Raw genomic sequence first — 16686 nt, 5'->3', positions numbered from 1 at the left:
GTGGTGCATGCTGGTGGTCCCAGCTACTCGGGAGGCTGAGGCAGAAGGATTGCCTGAGCTCAGTGGAGGGGGAGGTTGCACTGAGCTGAGACTACGCCAGTGCATTCCAGCCTGGGTGACAGAGCAAGACCCGGTCTCAAAAAATTAAATTAAAGAATTTTAAAGCCAGATGAAATGGACATTGGCTGTTGAATGAGTTAAACAAGCATGGGAGGACACAGGGTAACTCTGGCCAGCCAGGTTGAGGCAGCATGGGGTTCCGGTCCAGCCTCACCTGTCGTCCAGGCTGCTCAGCAGATGTCCCATTTGAGGGTGCTGTTCTAGAGCCAGTGCCCTCACCTTGGACAGGCCAGCCTTTTCTTCTCCAAAATGCAGAGACTGTCCCAGGTGCTCTTTCTCCCAGGCTCTGTCCTACTCTGGCTTTTTCTGCCCCTTCCCAGCAGCTCCCTCAACACCCCCTGCTCCCTCCGGTAACCTCCTGGTCACTGCATCCTCTCCTTCCCCTCCCTCCAGGCTGAGACCCTCCTTCCTGTCCGGGGGTGATGAGACGTGCATCTGGTGTACATGACGGAGAAAGGTCTCCTGGTGGGACTGAGTTCCTTCTGCCCAGGAGATCTAGCTCAATGCGACTCTTCTAGAAATCGCCAGAAATGTTCTAACCCAGTGATTCCAGTGGTTCTCACGGGCATGTGCCTCAGAATCACCTGGGAGCCTGTTAAAATAGACTCCCGACTTACACACAGGCCCGACAATCTGCATCTCCAACAAGTTCCTGGTGAGGCTGCAGATCTGAGGACCACACTTTGAGAACCACCGCTCTCACCCACCGATTCTCAATCCTGTTGGGATGGTGAGACTCAAGCAGCTGGGGAACTTTTGAAAATGCAGATTCCAAGGCCCCAATCCCAGAAGAGTCCAATGCAGTAAGCCAGGAAGGTAGAGAATCTGGCTTAGACGCTGGTGCTGGGACGGGATCTCAGCCACACTGGTTTCCACCCACTTGCTGACCTATGCCCTCTGCCTTCCCAGGTCAGAGGTCAACTTGAGCATCCTAGTAACCCAGCCATGCTCCTTAGGAGAGGCCCGGCCTGCCAGACTGTCACTGCTCCAGTGTGCCACAGAGAAGAAGGGGGCAGTTAGGAGCACAGAGCCATCTCCTGGCAAACAAGACCCAGAGCCAGACCCCGAGACCTTGATGTGTCTACCGAAAAGCCACAGGCGAGAGGGAGGCCCACCCATGCAGCCACCCCAGTCAGAGTAAGGAACTGAGGGAAGGTGTTCTCTTTCTTGGTCCACAACGGGGCGTAGTTTTAAGGGCAAGAACTTCCCAGCGCCATATCCCCCTCCCATCTCTCTCCATCTGGGAGATTTAATGGTCTCTGTTTTAACTTTCCGTGGGTGCAGGAAGACTCAAAAAGTCAATCACTCCAGCAGAAGTTCTAAGGAACTCCTTTCATTGGCCAGAGGTCTTGGAGAAGGTGGGGGTTTCTCCCAGGTTAAAAGTCCCCTTCTTACACACCCCTTTGGACTCTATGTTTGGGTCCCCTTCCATACACACACACACACACACACACACACACACACACACACACACTCACTCTCTCTCTCTCTCTCTCTCTCCCCCTCTCTTTTTCCTCTTTCTCTACCTAAATAAAATCACTTTTCTGCAACACTGTTTGGGGTCCAGTATTTACTTTGCGAGTGCACCTGGTCCCGTCTCTCATTCTTGAGAGAGCAGGAGACCAAGAACCTTGGAGAAACGTCCTCTCAGGGTAGCTGGGGGCTCCCCTGAACCCCAACAGAACGATGTCGGCCTCACTTCATTCCAAGCTCTCAGGACCTTTGGGGCTATTGTCCCAAAAAGAAGCTGGGCCGCAGCTCTCGTGGAGACGCTCTGGAATGTCCTTTTGCTATAATAGCCGGTTATGTTTGTGCTACGCTGTTAGGTGAGAGGGAAAAAAAGGCAGGATATGCAATTGTATATATGGCCACAACCACAAAGGCATAAAACAAAAACTATTCACTCGAGAACCGAAAGGAAATACTACAAATGTTAACAGTGATTGTCTCTGGCTGACAGCTGGTCTTTTCTCGTGCTACTTGCTTGTTTTCCAAGCTGTTTAGAGAGAGCACATACAGTATGACCTGTATGACAAGAACTTTATTTTGTCATACATCAGAAGGAAAAAAAATACCCAGAACACCGTCCACACGGAGCGCCCGGCCCTGGACACACCCGTCTTGTCAGCTTCCTTCAAGCGGCAGGACTGACGGGCAGTGACCTCTCCCTGCCAGTAGCAAGTGCCGTCAGCAAACATTTACTGACCATTTGCTCTGAGCTGGGCCGAGACTGCCAACGCACACCAGCCCGGTCCTCCAAGAGCTCCCAGCACAAAAGGAGGGAGAGCAGGGACGCAGGGTCCTCCTTCCACCGGGAAGGCCTTCTGGCCCCTGGGGACGGGCTGGCCATCTTTTACTTTGTGTGGCTATTTCCCATCTTATGGAACTCTGTACAGTACCCCAAGAGGGGCAAACTGCTTCTCAAACCCACACAGTCTCAAGTGAGCGTCAAGTCCATTTGGCCCGGCCCAGACGTGGGCCCTCAGAGTGGCTGATCACCAACAGAAGTCCTCCGGGGCTGGCAGGGCCAGGGGATGGCATCTTCATGGCCAAACAGCTTGCAGCAAGAGCCTGACTGCCCCATGCTACTCACAAAGAGCTGCAGAAACCTCCCCTCCATTTGAGACCTTCCTCATACCCAAGCTCACCCAAGAGCTCACAGTGTAGGAGGAGGGGGAAGACGGACGCAGAGACACCGCCCAGTGCTATGCCACTGGCTCTGGCCAGCCTTGCCCATTCCCTCCCACAACCCTCCAAATTGGAAACTCATTTGTCCACTGAAACGCCACTCAGGTATCACCTCCTCCAAGAAGCCTTCCCCAGCTCCCCGCATGCAGGCTGGGTTAGGGGGCCTTGCCTCTTGAACTTTCAGCACCATCTGCTTCCCCTGGCACTTAGCACACAGTCCTGAAAGCACCTGCTGGTCACGAATGGCACCTGCAGACAGGGCCCATCCCCTGCGTACCTGCTGAGCAGCTGGTGGAGCCACCAGGCCCTCATCACAGACGCCCAGGTCACTGGCAGCCCCACTGCCCCCACTTGTGGTGGTTGCGAGGGAGACAGCAGTAGTGCATGCAGAGCGCGGCTCCCCTTCCGCTCCCCAGAGCTAGCTCTCACAGGCTCGCACACCAGCCCTCCAGGCCTCTCCCTGACTCTCGCCCCTTCCTCAGACATCTGGAACTAAAGGAATGGGGCTGGTTCTAAGCTTCCAGATGCGATGTCCAGAGGGCCCACGGTGCCCCCCTCCCAGTGGTTTCTGGACTGAGCACAGACAGCTCACTGAACTGCTCACCCACACAGGCAACGGGAAGAGGATGCAAACAACCATCTCAGAAAACCCAGCCCATGGTCCACTCCCTCCCTCTCACATTCAGTTTCAAATTTGTGTTGAAACAGAGGCAAGAGCTCCAGCAGCAACCACAGCCCTCAACAGGAACTGGGCCCAGCACAACCCCAATGCCACAGTGCACACTCTGCCTGACAGCCCACCCAGTGGTCCCTCAGTGGACCCCAGAACCAGCAACCACTGCAGAAGGGCAGAAGGGCATCACGGCTGGCCAGAGGCCTTCCTCATGTCCACAGAGGACTCACAACATCCAAAGATGCTCCCAAATCCCAGAACCAGGACTAAGTTCCAGCCCAGAAAGCCGTGTGCAAGGAACAGGTCTCAGGCAGAGTCTGGTCACATGTTGAGTGAAGCACTGGCGTGAATTGGGGAGGCAGCTGTTCTTGAGCAGGTCTCCATCCGTGTCCCCTGGAGGCAGGGGAGACAGCTGAAGCACTGGGCATCACCTGGGGTCTCAAGAAAAATCACACAGGGGGAAAGTTTCACTGCTAAGGAAAGGTTTGAAAATCAGGGCTCCAAGGTTCACAGTTGCAGTCCATTTCCATTGTGCTGGCCATACGGAGATCACGAACACCATCAAAGATTCTCAACTGGCCTTCCCAAGGCTGGGATGGGTTTTTCAAGAGTGCGTCCCCATCAGGCCCGATTGCCTGACCCACTGACCACACAGATCGGACGCAGTAAGCACTTGAAAGACAGACGCTCCCTAAGCCCAGTGCTCTTGCTTACAGCCTAGAGGTGGGTCAATTACATTCTTGGTCCCGTCTTCATAGCCCTTCTGTGGTTTCTCCTCTCCATCAACCCTTGAACGGCTCCTGTGCAAAGAGCCACTGAGCCAGGGGCCGTGGACAGCAACCACATCAGGGTCACCTTCGGGGAGCACATCCCAGCACGTCCCATTCAACTGCATTCACTCTCAGGGCAGAGGCTGCAAACAGGCTCCTCTCTGGGGCCTTCACAGCGTACAGCACGACGCTACACACAGCTCAAAGAACACTCACCAAACAAGGGAAAGCAACACAACACCTCGCCCTCACACACCCCAACAAAGGGTTCACGTGGAAGCATACCAGCTGTCAGCAAGTAGGGGCCTAGACGTAAGCACCACTTCCTCCCGGCCTCCTGCGGGAAAACCGTTCCAGCGGCTACACTGACGGACACGCATCACCACTCCTGACAGCAGAACTGCCCTTACCTGGTAGTAGGTCTTAATGTTTCTCACCAAGATGGTCAAATTCTGAATGCGAAGGTTCACATCATTATTGACGTGTTTATTGATGCGTTGATTTGTGGGCCTGGGATCTCTAGGGGAAGAAACACGAGAATGTGTTGAGAAATATCAAGTTTATGAATATTAATGAATGCTGAGTGTATGATAGAACATATTGTTTGCTGCGAAGAACGGTGGCAAGGAAAACCTAGCCAAACCCCTCTCCAGGTGGAAAACCATTTGGGGCATTCCAAAGTGGCAGGACAATATATAAATATCATATACCAGTTAAAACAATTCTTTGAACTATCTGACCCTGCCCCCGTGGCTTCCTCGTGGAGAATACCTTTTAGTTTGTCTATGGTCAGTGGCAGTGGGTAACAGCTGCCTACTTGGTATATTTTTGAGTTATAAGAAAATACAGAACACCTGTTTGTTAATAATGATCACCTGTTCAGAGGGAATAAATGCATAGATGAGAATCTGCTCCGGGCCTTCAGCCTGGAAAATGCCATCAGCCCCTGAGGCTCTCAGCTCGGAAGGCTGCTGGTCCCCCAGATACACCCACTTTCTTGTTCTATCTGGGTGTCTGTCTCTCATTGCATTCAGTGCCACCTGCGTGGAGGTCTCCCGGCCAAGCTGGTACTCGGTAAGAAGGAACTGCATCTCCCAGCATGCACTGTGCTAAGTGTGGCTCCCCTTCCGCTCCCCAGAGCCAACTCTCACAGGCTCCCACACCAGCCCTCCAGGCCTCTCCCTGACCCTCGGCCCCCTCCTCAGACATCTGGAACTACAGGGATGGGGCTGGTTCTTTTTTTTGAGACCGAGTCTTGCTCTGTTGCCAGACTGGAGAAGAGTGGTGCAGTCTTGGCTCACTGCAACCTCCACTTCCCAGGTTCAAGTGATTCTTCCGCCTCAGCCTCCCAAGTAGCTGGGACTACAGGCACTTGCCAAACGCCCAGCTAATTTCTGTATTTTTAGTAGAGACGCAGTTTCACCATGTTGGCCAGGATGGTCTTGATCTCTTGACCTTGTGATCCACCCGCCTTGACCTCCCAAAGTGCTGGGATTACAGGCGTGAGCCACTGCGCCCAGCCAGAGCTGGTTCTAAGCTTCCAGACTCGATGTCCAGAGGGCCCACGGTGCCCCCCTCCCAATGATCTCTGGACTGAGCACAGACAGCTGACTGAACTGCTCACGCACACAGGCAAACTATGCCAGCCCCCCTCCCAACGGGAGGAGGATAGAAACAACTAGCCACTAGGCATCTTGCCCTCCAGTCCTGAGGTGACCATGAGGCTGTGCTGTGATAGTGAGGTTCAAGTCGAATCCTAATCCTGCCACTGCTAAGCCAGGACTTCAGGTGGGCCACCTCGCCCTTGTGCTCCCAGCCTCAAGCACCTGGCCCACCGCAGGCCCTCAGTCAACACCGTTTCCATTCCCAGCGTTCCTAGCCCCACAAAGAACAATCACATATCAGTGCAGACCCCAAATGTTATATTGTATAAAACCAACCTAGCCAAAATATATTTGAAGATTAAAAGAATTAACAGCTGAACAGGCCAGACATGGTGGCTCACACCTGTAATCCCAGCGCTTTGGGAGGCCAATACAGGCAGATCACCTGAGATCAGGAGTTCAAGACCAGCCTGGCCAATGTGGTGAAACCCCATCTCTACTAAAAATACAAAAATCAGCCAAGTGTGGTGGTGGGCACCTGTAATCCCAGCGACTTAGGAGGCTGAGGCAGGAGAATCGCTTGCACCTGGGAAGCAGAGGTTGCAGTGAGCCAAGATTGCACCACTGCACTCCAGCCTGGGCAACAGAGCGAGACTCTGTCTCAAAAAATAAAATAAAATAAATAAAAGCTGAACAAAGAAAAATACGTGAAATAGCAAGAAAGACAGAAGGAGAAAAAAATGGGAGTTTTTGTGTTTTTAATAGAGACAGGGTCTCACTCTGTCACCCAGTCTGGTGTGAAGTGGCACCAATCATAGATCACTACAGCCTCGAACTCCTAAGCTCAGGGGATCCTCCTGCCTCAGCCTCCTAGGCAGCTAGGACTACAGGCCCAGCTAATTTTTTATTTTTTAGAGAGACAGGGTCTCACTATGTTGCCTACCCTGGTCTCGAACTCCTCAAGCCATCCCCCTGCCTCAGACACCCAAAGCACTGGGATTTCAGGCATGAGCCACTGTGCCCAGACTAAAATGATACATTTTTTTTTGTTTGTTTGAGACAGAGTCTTGCTCTGTTACACAGGCTGGAGTACAGTGGTACAATCTCAGCTCACTGCAACCTTCGCCTCCTGGGTTCAAGCGATTCTCCTGCCTCAGCCTGCCAAGTAGCTGGGATTACAGGTGTGTGCCACCATACCCAGCTAATTTTTATATTTTTAGTAGAGACAGGATTTCACCATTTTGGCCAGACTGGTCTCGAACTCAACCTCAGGTGATCCACCAGCCTCGGCCTCTCAAAATGCTAGCATTACAGGCATGAGCCCCACTGTGCCCAGCCAAAATGGTACATTTTCTCACTTAACACACCAATGAAATCATAATGTTCCGCTAAACACAGGTCTCCCTCTGTCATGTGAATTGGTCTTGGGCTGGTCCTCCATGTGATTTATAATCCAGGGACAAAAATCCTATCTTGAGAAACTGACATGATCAATCTATGACACTCTATGGTGTACAATGAACCCTGTAAGAAATTCTAAGAGACACAATTAATTCATGTGGGAAATCCCCAAAGTGTCATTTATTTTCCAACCTCAGGCAAAAGTCGAGTCTGGTTGTGATGACACTAGAAATCTACATCAAGTGATGAACATGTCCCTCCCTCATCTATACACAGGACATTTCTCAAAATGCCCAGTGTCAGAAAATGTTTCCCATTAGATGAGAGCACTCCGCATTACTGAATTTGCATCCACCCTTCCATAGACTGCGTGCTGCTTTTCATAACAAAGGCCTCCCTTCCATCTTACAGTCCCAAGATACCACGAAGGATGCCTAATTCAAAGGAGGGCCTGTCTTCACAGTTCCTTCTGTCATCCAGGCCCCGTGATGAAGGTGCTGAGCCTCTTGGGGGTTGGTGTGGGGAGTTAAGGAAATCAACCTCAATGCCATCTGGCTCATTCAAAGCCAATAATTAGTAGAAAATTGACAAAGAAAAAAAACCTAAAAATCGAAATCGTTTCAAATGTTTCTGGAAGTACAGTGATGGAGTGTGGCCAAGTCATTTACATGTTACATGTTTCTCTTGGAGTCATGCATAACTGAGAAAATAAAGGTTAAGAGTTCTGTGGAAATTAATTCAGGAAAAGAAGAGGCGTTCAGAACCTAAACTGCAAAGGCATTTTGCTACAGAAGCGTTCCTGGCATTATAAAATAATTTCTCTTAAAGGTACAATTCTCCTCCCTTTACTGTAGATACCTTAAAAGACGAAAATCAATTTCAAAGTGACAAATGCGCTTCTTAAAATACCAGAACTCAGAGAACATGCAGCGCTTTTTCTGTGTTGTTTTTTGTTTTCCTTTTTTCATCTTTGTCATTGTAGTCAGATGGGACCACCCCAGGAGTGCCTGGAGCCGAAAGCCTCAGTACACATTGTGGACAGCTCCAGCACGTGCAAAGGCACAGCATACACCCAGGGTCAGGAACCTCGGAGTCCCCTCACATCACAGCACAGAAGCCTCTGACCATCCCTGCTATTGTTCTCCCCAGTTGTGGGAAAAAATAGCTCACTGAAACAACACTCTAAAAGAACCCTGGCCGGGAGCAGTGGCTTATGCCTCATTATAATCCCAGCACTTTGGGAGGCAGAGGCAGGTGGATCACCTGAGGTCAGGAGTCTGAGACCAGCCTAGCCAACACGGCAAAACCCCGTCTCTACTAAAAATACAAAAAATTAGCCGGGCATGGCGGTGAGAGCCTGTAATCCCAGCTACTAGAGGGGCCGAGACAGGAGGATCACTTGAACCTGGGAGGTGGTGGTTGCAGTGAGCTGAAAGAGTGTCAATGCACTCCAGCCTGGGCAACAGAGAGAGACTCCGTCTCAAAAAAAAAACAAAACAAAACAAAACAAAAAAAACCCTGACATTTACCATATGAGTAATCAGCTAATTGTCATGATTGTTAGTACTGCCTCCTTTAACTAGGGCTCTCTGGGTAAAGAGAGGCTATTAAGACAGTAATCAAAACAAAAGCCTCAACTACGGTTAAGGCAGGCCTAGCTCAGTCTCCCCTCTGCCCAGCACCCCCGTGACTCCCACCTTTCCAAGCTATAGGAAATGGGAGTCAGGAGACGTGGGTTCTACTCCAGGTCCCAAGCCTAGCCAAAGTTCCCTGGGCTTCAGTGTGCTCATCTGCAAAATGGCTACAGGATCCTTCCAGCCCTGAAAGACTACGTGGTTCTATGAAGCCCACGTCTGCATTAGCAAACTTGGACTGCACTTGGATCTGTACCACAGGAAGATGCTATTACAACTGTTACACACATGCACTTCTCCAAAAGTTGTCATTCAGAACAACAATTGTCTTTATGTAATAGTCCTAAAACATAAAAGCTCGACACTCTAGAATTAGGATGTCAGAGGACAGGACCAGGACACAGACATGGATACATCTGGTGGCTCCTTGGAACATGGGGAGTTCCAAGTCCAAAATATGGGCCCCCCCGGGATTCCTTTCCATAAACGCCTCCAACTAGAAAAAAGGAAACCAGCCTGGCACGGTGGCTCATGCCTGTAATCCCAGCACTTTGGGAGGGTGAGGCAGGCGGATCACTTCAGGTCAAGAGTTCAAGACCATCCTGGCCAACATGGTGAAACCATCTCTACTAAAAATACAAAAATTAGCCGGGCGTGGTGGCATACGCCTGTAATCCCAGCTACTGGGAGGCAGAGGTTGCAGTGAGCCGAGATCAAGCCACTATACTCCAGCCTGTGCAACAGCAAAAGATTCCATCTCAAAAAAAAAAAAAAGAAGAAGAAGAAAAAAGGAAACCAACTCTTGCTAGAGTTTTAGAGTTATAATTTAGGTTTACAGCAAACTTGCCCCCTTCCTTTGAGAAAGCCAGCCCCCAGTTTTTGGTCATATTCCAAAAACTTCCTAAATTTAAAGCTAAATCAAGAAACTATGTAATGATACAGTCCATAATTTATCATAGGTTAAAAAACATGCTAGGCTGGATGCCTCATGCCTGTAATCCTAGAACTTTGGGAGACCTAGGCAGGCGGATCACCTGAGGTCAGGAGTTCGAGACCAGCCTGACCAACATGGTGAAACCCCATCTCTACTAAAAACACAAAATTAGCCAGGCGTGGTGGCGCATGCCTATAATCCCAGCTACTCAGGAGGTTGAGGCAGGAGAATCACTTGAACCCAGGAGGCGGAGGTTACGGTGAGCTGAGATCGTGCCATTGCACTCCAGCCTAGAGCAACAAGGGCGAAACTCCGTCTCAGAAACAAAAACAAACAAAAAAACAAGCATGCTAAATGGTTTTATACATGTTCAATGTATTTTTATACAAATATGTACCCATGCTAAAAAAAAACAATAGCATGAGTCAATATACTTGTATAAAATCTTTATACATTAAGAACATGTATTAATATATATCACAGATAACATTTGGAAGGCATCAGAATACTAATATCGCTACCTCCACATGGTAAGATCATGGGCAACTTTTATTTTTCTCATCTGTATATGTTCCTATTCTCCTAGGATGAACATGAATTGTTTGTGTAATTTGTAAGGACTCAAAGCCCCCATGCATCATACACTGCAGCCAAAAGATGGAAATTACTGAAGTTCATAAGTAAAAATCATTTTTTCCCAACATTTTTGCACCAATACAAATTCATTCAACCAACAAGTAAAATCTGCCCTTTTATCCTAAGCTTCTACATCTGCAAAATGGGAGCATAAACTCTCCTTCAAGTGCATTGGGGGAAAAGTTATTCTTCAAATGCTTTTTGCAAGGTGAAGAAACTCTCCCATTTCCCTAAGGATGTTTCTCCCCTATTGATAATTAACACAGTATCCTGAATTTTGCAGCTAGCACCAGGGGTCACAAACAAGCCTGAACAAATACGGTTGAACTTAAAGGGCACAAGCTGTTAGCCCTAGTACCAAGTTCCAACTTCAGCCACTGCATCAAAGTGGACAGTTTATCCTCACAAGTACAGATGTACAGCGTTGAGGGCATGGGTACACATACATACATACACACACAGGCACAACACAAAACTCAGATCTGGGCCTCACCTGCACAATGACAGACACGTGTTGGACTTTGTCTATGTACACAATTTTAGTTAAACCTCCCCCAAATCGGTAAAACACCATCGCCTTATTATAGATCAGCAAACTGAGGCTTAGAGAGTTTCAGTCAGGGTCTGGTGCGGTAGCTCACGCCTGTAATCCCAGGACTTTGGGAGGTTGAGGCGGGCGGATCAAGAGGTCAGGAGTTCGAGACGAGCCTGACCAACATAGGGAAACCCGTCTCTACTAAAAATACAAAAATTAGCCAGACATGGTGGTGCACACCTGTAATCCCAGCTACTTAAGAGGCTGAGGCAGGAGAATCGCTTGAACCTGGGAGGTGGAGGCTACAGTGAGCCAAGATGGCACCACTACACTCCAGACTGAGCAACTGAGGCTCCGTCTCAAATGAAAAAAAAAAAAAAAAACAGCGTTTCAGTCATTTGCCCAACATAATAACACTAGGAAGTGGCAAGTGGCAGAGTGGGGATTTCAACTTGTCTGCCTGATGCTAGGGTCAAAGCTCATAAATAATTTTCCCACGAGAGAATGAAAAATGTGTCCAACATTAACCAGAGCAAACTTGGTTTTCTCCTGGGTGCTGGTAGGTACCAGAGACCCCGTGTGGGCAGAGGAGCTACGAAGCAGACGTTCCCAGGCCTGTCCCTCCTGGCCACCCAATGCCTCACTTTCATTCACGAATTCTTCTAGCCCGGGGCCTCCCCAGAAAGCTGAACCTGCAGGGCTTCCCTGCTTCCAGGTGCTGATGTCACCAGGAGGCCAGGAGCCAACAGACTACGACAGCCTTCTCAGGTTGCCAGAGACAAGGGCCAGGTGCAGTCACGTGACCCCCAGCCAACCTCCACGCGGCCCGAGGTGTTAGGTAACAGCCTCCTATCTGAGCTGTTAGCAGCACTGCTCAACGCCATTTCCTCAGCTCCTACCAGCTTGGGACAAAGGAATCAAAACAGGCAAACAGCACAGTCCGGGAGCTCCTGGCATGGGAGATGAGGCAGAACAGCCTCACCCCTGACCTGCTGGCTAGTGACACGTCGCCATTTGGTAGAAGTGAAAACAGGCTCAAGTGCAGTACAGTCTAAATGCGGGGCTAGGACTTGGGTCCCAGAGTCCAACATTGCCCTAGACCTCGCTGATAGAGGGCTAAGCGCTGAGAACTGTGGGGTAATCCAAGGATCTAAGAACGTGGGGCAAAGGCAGGCCAGAAAAAAAATAAAAAAGAACTTTTACTTGGTGCCTCAAATCCTTTCTGGATTAAGATGGCACCTACATAGGCAAATAGCTAAATGTTAACACCTGGTTTCATTCTGTCCTCACAACCATCTCTTAAGGAAGGTATTTTATGCCCATTTTATAGATGAGGAAACTGCGGCACTGAGTGATGTGCCCAGTGTCACGCTGCTGGTAAGAGGGAGACTGAGGGTTTGAATCCAAGCTGGCTATCTGACTCGGGCCAGGGTTCTTTCCTTTATTTTTTAATTGAGGTAATTCTACAAAGCGTGAAATGCATCAAGTCACAATTCGGGGAGTTTTGGAAAATGAAACATACTCTAGTCACTCTACAGGACAATTCAGCTACTCTGAAAAGGTCCCCCTGGGTCCTTTCCAGTCAGTCCTCACCGCTTCCAGACACAAAAACACTGTTCTGACTACTATCACCTGGAACTGGGGTATTCTGATCACCCATGCAGGAAACCACGCCCATCCAACTCTCTCTTCTCTTTCCTCATTCTGGAAAGCCAGCCATTCGGCCTCCCCATGGCCCCTTCCTCTGCACTCAAGCCATCCAGAGGGACCCAGGAGCACTTCTTGAAGCCTTATGAGCTACAATTTACCAGTTCCCACTTCTGGAATGATTACCCTGGCATATCACAGAGAGAACATCTCAAATTGCCCAGGGAAGGGGAAAAGTCCCTCCCCTGAATTTAGCCACAGGCCAAATGCCCAAATTCGAACAAGTGATGAGCTGGCATTTCTCAAAGGAATGGTCCAACAGGCTTTCCTGATTTACAAGCAAGTGGGAAACGCTTCAGGAATTCCAAAGGTCAGGGAAGAAAGAGAAACAGTCCCAGTGCTTTTGTTACCCCCTCTGCCTGGGTGTAGGAGCTGAATGAAAAGACTGGGGACACTGCTGGTTTTTTTAATTAAACAGTCTTGGGCTTGGGGAAGGACAGGTTGAAGTTTCACTAGTCACTGCACCAATGGAATCCAGTAATTTTCAGGGTCTAACAGAACGAGGGAAGAGTGGCCAGAGCTGGAATATGCCACAAGACAGCCCCTGGAAAACTCAGTTTCAACCAAGTTAGCTAAGAAGTCCTGCCAAAGCTGGCAACAGATTTATGTTGTTCAATCTAATCAAACACTGATTGGTAAGATTGGTAGTGACTTTTCTTCCTGCACCCACAGCTGTGAACCTTTAAAAAACATTAAGCAGCATGACATCAAGTGACCTATTACAACAAAAGGAGCAAGGTTCTTGAAATTTTTTTTTTTTAAACAGGCCATTTAAGGCAATTCATTTAGGCCACTTTCTGGATATGCCAAAGCAAACTGCTCCTCTGCCTGTGTGAGCCACAAACGAAGCTGATTTCTCATTAGCTAATGGATTTATGCTCCAGTGCGACAACTTGCTCACTTGTAGGTGAATAGGTGAGCACACGAGGCTGATCCACAGAGAACATGAGGATGTTTTATGCTTCAAGTGCCTGTGAATCATATTGACACTCAGTTCCCTGCAGGTTCTGAGTTAAAAACAGAATGCAAAGGTAGGAGCCAACACCTACACTGTGGCAAACTGTCAATCAGACAGGCTGTGCAGAACTCAGCAACAGGAAAGGATGTGGTCGGATGTCCTCGCCGGCAAGAGTGACTTCTACCAAGACCCTGTTTAGGCTGCATGCTTCCAAACGAACAGCACCATGACCTCTAACTCCCTGGGCCCCTCCGAACACTGACTTTAAACTCAGTCCATACACTGGGACTTAATCAATTGCACTTGCTCTGGGACAACTGCAAAATGAAGACGAAATGTAAAGGAGCTCAGAAACTCAAGCGACCTAATCTAAAATGAAACTTTATAGTCACCCTCGGATGCCTGGCCCACCCCGACACTTCCTGTAACCAGACACTCTCCGTTACAGCTCCTTGCCCTCCAAAAGAGGACTTTTTCATATCATCGCTCAAACCACAATTAAGTCCTTGAGTTTGAAGTCAATTGCACTATCTACACCAGGTAAATGACAGTCATTCAATTCCAAATTCCCTTCACCAAACGAACTGCTCAACCCACTGCCCTAGAGTTCTTCAAACACCTACTAATGTGTCTCCACCTTCAGCGACCCCCCCCCCACCCACCCAACCACGAAACCTTACTCTCCATTTCTACTCTCTTAAACTTTCTCACGCACCATTATTTCCTTCCTCTGCGAAGAAGGTAACTTACATTTGCAGCATGATTTGGTTCAAAAAGATGCCGTCCACTAAATCCATGTACATAGTCAGGTTGTCCTGGTTGCCGCTTCCGAACGGGCCAAAAGTTTTCACCTGCAGGGAGGAAAACGAGGAGAGAAAGGCAGGAAGTCACCCCATGCGCACAAACGGCCCAAACCTCTCCCAGGCACAGGCGGGCCGGGCCCGTGTGAGCAGAAAGGGGTCACCCACGCCCACCCCACCCTGCCTCAGGCACCGTGCCCGGCCTTCTCCCCTCCCCGCGTCCCGCGCCAGGCAACAGACACGAGACGAGAGGAGGAAAACTTCCTCGCCACTTTTCTCCAGGGTTCCAAAGCGAAAAAAAAAGGGCTTTTCAACAAATGTCTCACGTCTCAGATCCATCGTAAATCAATGCGCCCACCCCAGTCTGTTCACGTTCCCACTCGGCGCCCCCCATTCCCCACCCGTCACCGCCATCCACCCGCTGGTTTCAGGGTTTCAGAAACTACAACAGATTTGGTTGGGAAGAATGGGGTCTTTTTCGGGAGTGGCTCCCGGGGGACGGGAGTGACCACTGGGACCCGGTCCGCCCCGAGGCCGCCAGCCTAGCGCCCCGGCGGGAACAGGTGTACCCACCCGCCTGACTCCTGGCCCGGCCGAAAGCGCGGCGGGGTCCCGCGCCGCACGCACAACGGGGGCGCCGGCTCCAGAGTTAGAAAGCTCCAGACTCCAGGACTCGGCCCCGACCAGGCGGGGAGCCACTTGCTGCGTCCCCTGCGTCCCAGAGCCACCCGGGGCCCCAGCCGGGTCGGGTCTGCTGCGTCCCCCGCCAGGCGAGAGAGGAGCCGGTGCACCAACAAAGGGGCGGGGAGCCAGGCGCACTCACCCAGGTCACCAGCGGGCTCTGCAGGAAGAGCTCCAGGAGCTCCGAGACCGTCACGTCCATGCTGAGGCTGCGCCCGCCGGCTCCACGCCCGCCGGCCCGCGTCCCGGTGCCCCCGCGCCGCGGCACAAAACGGATCCGCAGCGAGCGGCGGGCACGGGGCTACGGCGGCTCGCGCCCGGGAGACAAAGGCGGGGCGCGCGAGCCCACGTTCCGCGGCTTTGGCGGCCCCGCGCCCCGCCCGGGGCTGGGGGAAGGGGAGGGCCCGCCGCTCGGGGAGGAACAATGCGGGCGGCCCCGCCCCTCAGCGGCCCTGTGCGACCGGCGCGCCGCCTCGCGGTGCCAGCCCGGGAGCTGGGAGCCCGGGCGCGGGACGCGGCTGCGCGGGGAGCTGAGAGGGCGCTGGTGGCCCGCGGCGGATGAGTCGCGGGGCCCGGTTCTCTGCCTGTGGGACCGCGCGCCCTAGCGGAGCACAGCCTCCCCGAGCGTGAGGCCCCAGCACGTGGCGCCTCCCTGCGCGCGTGCGCCTACAGCGGGGGCCGGAGCGCCACGTGCGGGCTGGGGCGCGAGCACTGGTGCGCGCCGGTTGCGGGGACGCCCTGCCTTCCGAGGTCGCCCCCAGGCCATCGCCCGCCTCGGGCTTGGGGAGCTCGGCCCTGCACCTTTGCGCACTCCTGGCAGGTGCGGCCCCAGCTACGGCCAAGAGGCCCCGCAAACCCGCCCTCCTCACGGTCGTGCCAGGCGCGAGAAACGCGTTCCAGCCCTGGGGCCGGGCCGGAGGGCAAAGGAGGAAACTTTATGGTGAGTTTACACAGTAGGGGTGCGGTCCCTCGCGCCCCACAGTACCATTTTCCGGGCTGCCTGCTTTCTAGAAGTTCCTGCAGGAAGCAGGTGTTGTGGCCTCCCCGACCCGGGCCCGCCCGCCCCCACCACTTTGCCGGAGGGGAGCTAAATTCCAGCCGGGGTTCCTAGCAGCAGCTTAGTGGCAGGCGACAGGGGAAAGGGCAAAGGCTCAACTAGCTGGAAGGCAAGGTCAGGGGCCGGACCCCCGTGCGAGACAGCACGAGGCAGGAGCGGGGCCGCGGCTCCAGGCTGGTTTCGGCCTGGTAATAATTTCACACCACCAGCCGGTCATTGTTCAAAGCACTGTGGACCATTTTACTAATTTAACCCTCACGATGGCTGCATTTCTCAGCTGTGCCAACTAGTGTAGGGTTGACCCGAAGCACTCTGCGTGGCGCTGAGCAAGTATACAGCAAGCACTAAATGGCTGCCGGCCGGCTGGGTGGCAATTTTGAAAGTTGGCTCTGTGGAGTGTTGGGGCTGCGGCATCTGCTGGTGGCGCGTAGTATTACAGCCCAGCGCTGGCGGACCCCGTTGGGCTGGGAGGGTTGTGAGATTATGGC

General features: G+C 51.7%; 1 protein-coding gene across 4 annotated transcripts in view; it reads right to left on the bottom strand.

The window, feature by feature from the left end:
* Window positions 1-15519, bottom strand: part of CCDC88C (coiled-coil domain containing 88C) — a 150101-nt gene extending 134582 nt beyond the window's left edge. For 2 of the 4 annotated variants that reach the window (XM_032287622.1, XM_032287624.1), the window contains exons 1-3: window positions 15284-15519; window positions 14411-14511; window positions 4662-4770 (exon numbers count right to left, since the gene is read on the bottom strand). In XM_032287622.1, the coding sequence (XP_032143513.1) occupies window positions 4662-4770; window positions 14411-14511; window positions 15284-15343 (270 nt within the window). In that variant the 5' untranslated portion in view covers window positions 15344-15519. Of the gene's footprint in view, window positions 1-4661; window positions 4771-14410; window positions 14512-15033; window positions 15211-15283 lie in introns of those variants that run through there. The other 2 variants (XM_032287627.1, XM_032287623.1) reach the window with 2 other exon arrangements.
* Window positions 15520-16686: the final 1167 nt, after the last annotated feature.

This window comes from Sapajus apella, unplaced genomic scaffold, assembly GCF_009761245.1.
Source record: "Sapajus apella isolate SASKATOON/1434 unplaced genomic scaffold, GSC_monkey_1.0 scaffold20, whole genome shotgun sequence".
Lineage (NCBI taxonomy): Eukaryota > Metazoa > Chordata > Mammalia > Primates > Cebidae > Sapajus > Sapajus apella.
Note: the sequence above shows the minus strand (reverse complement) of the source record. Positions and strands in the feature narration are given on the sequence as shown.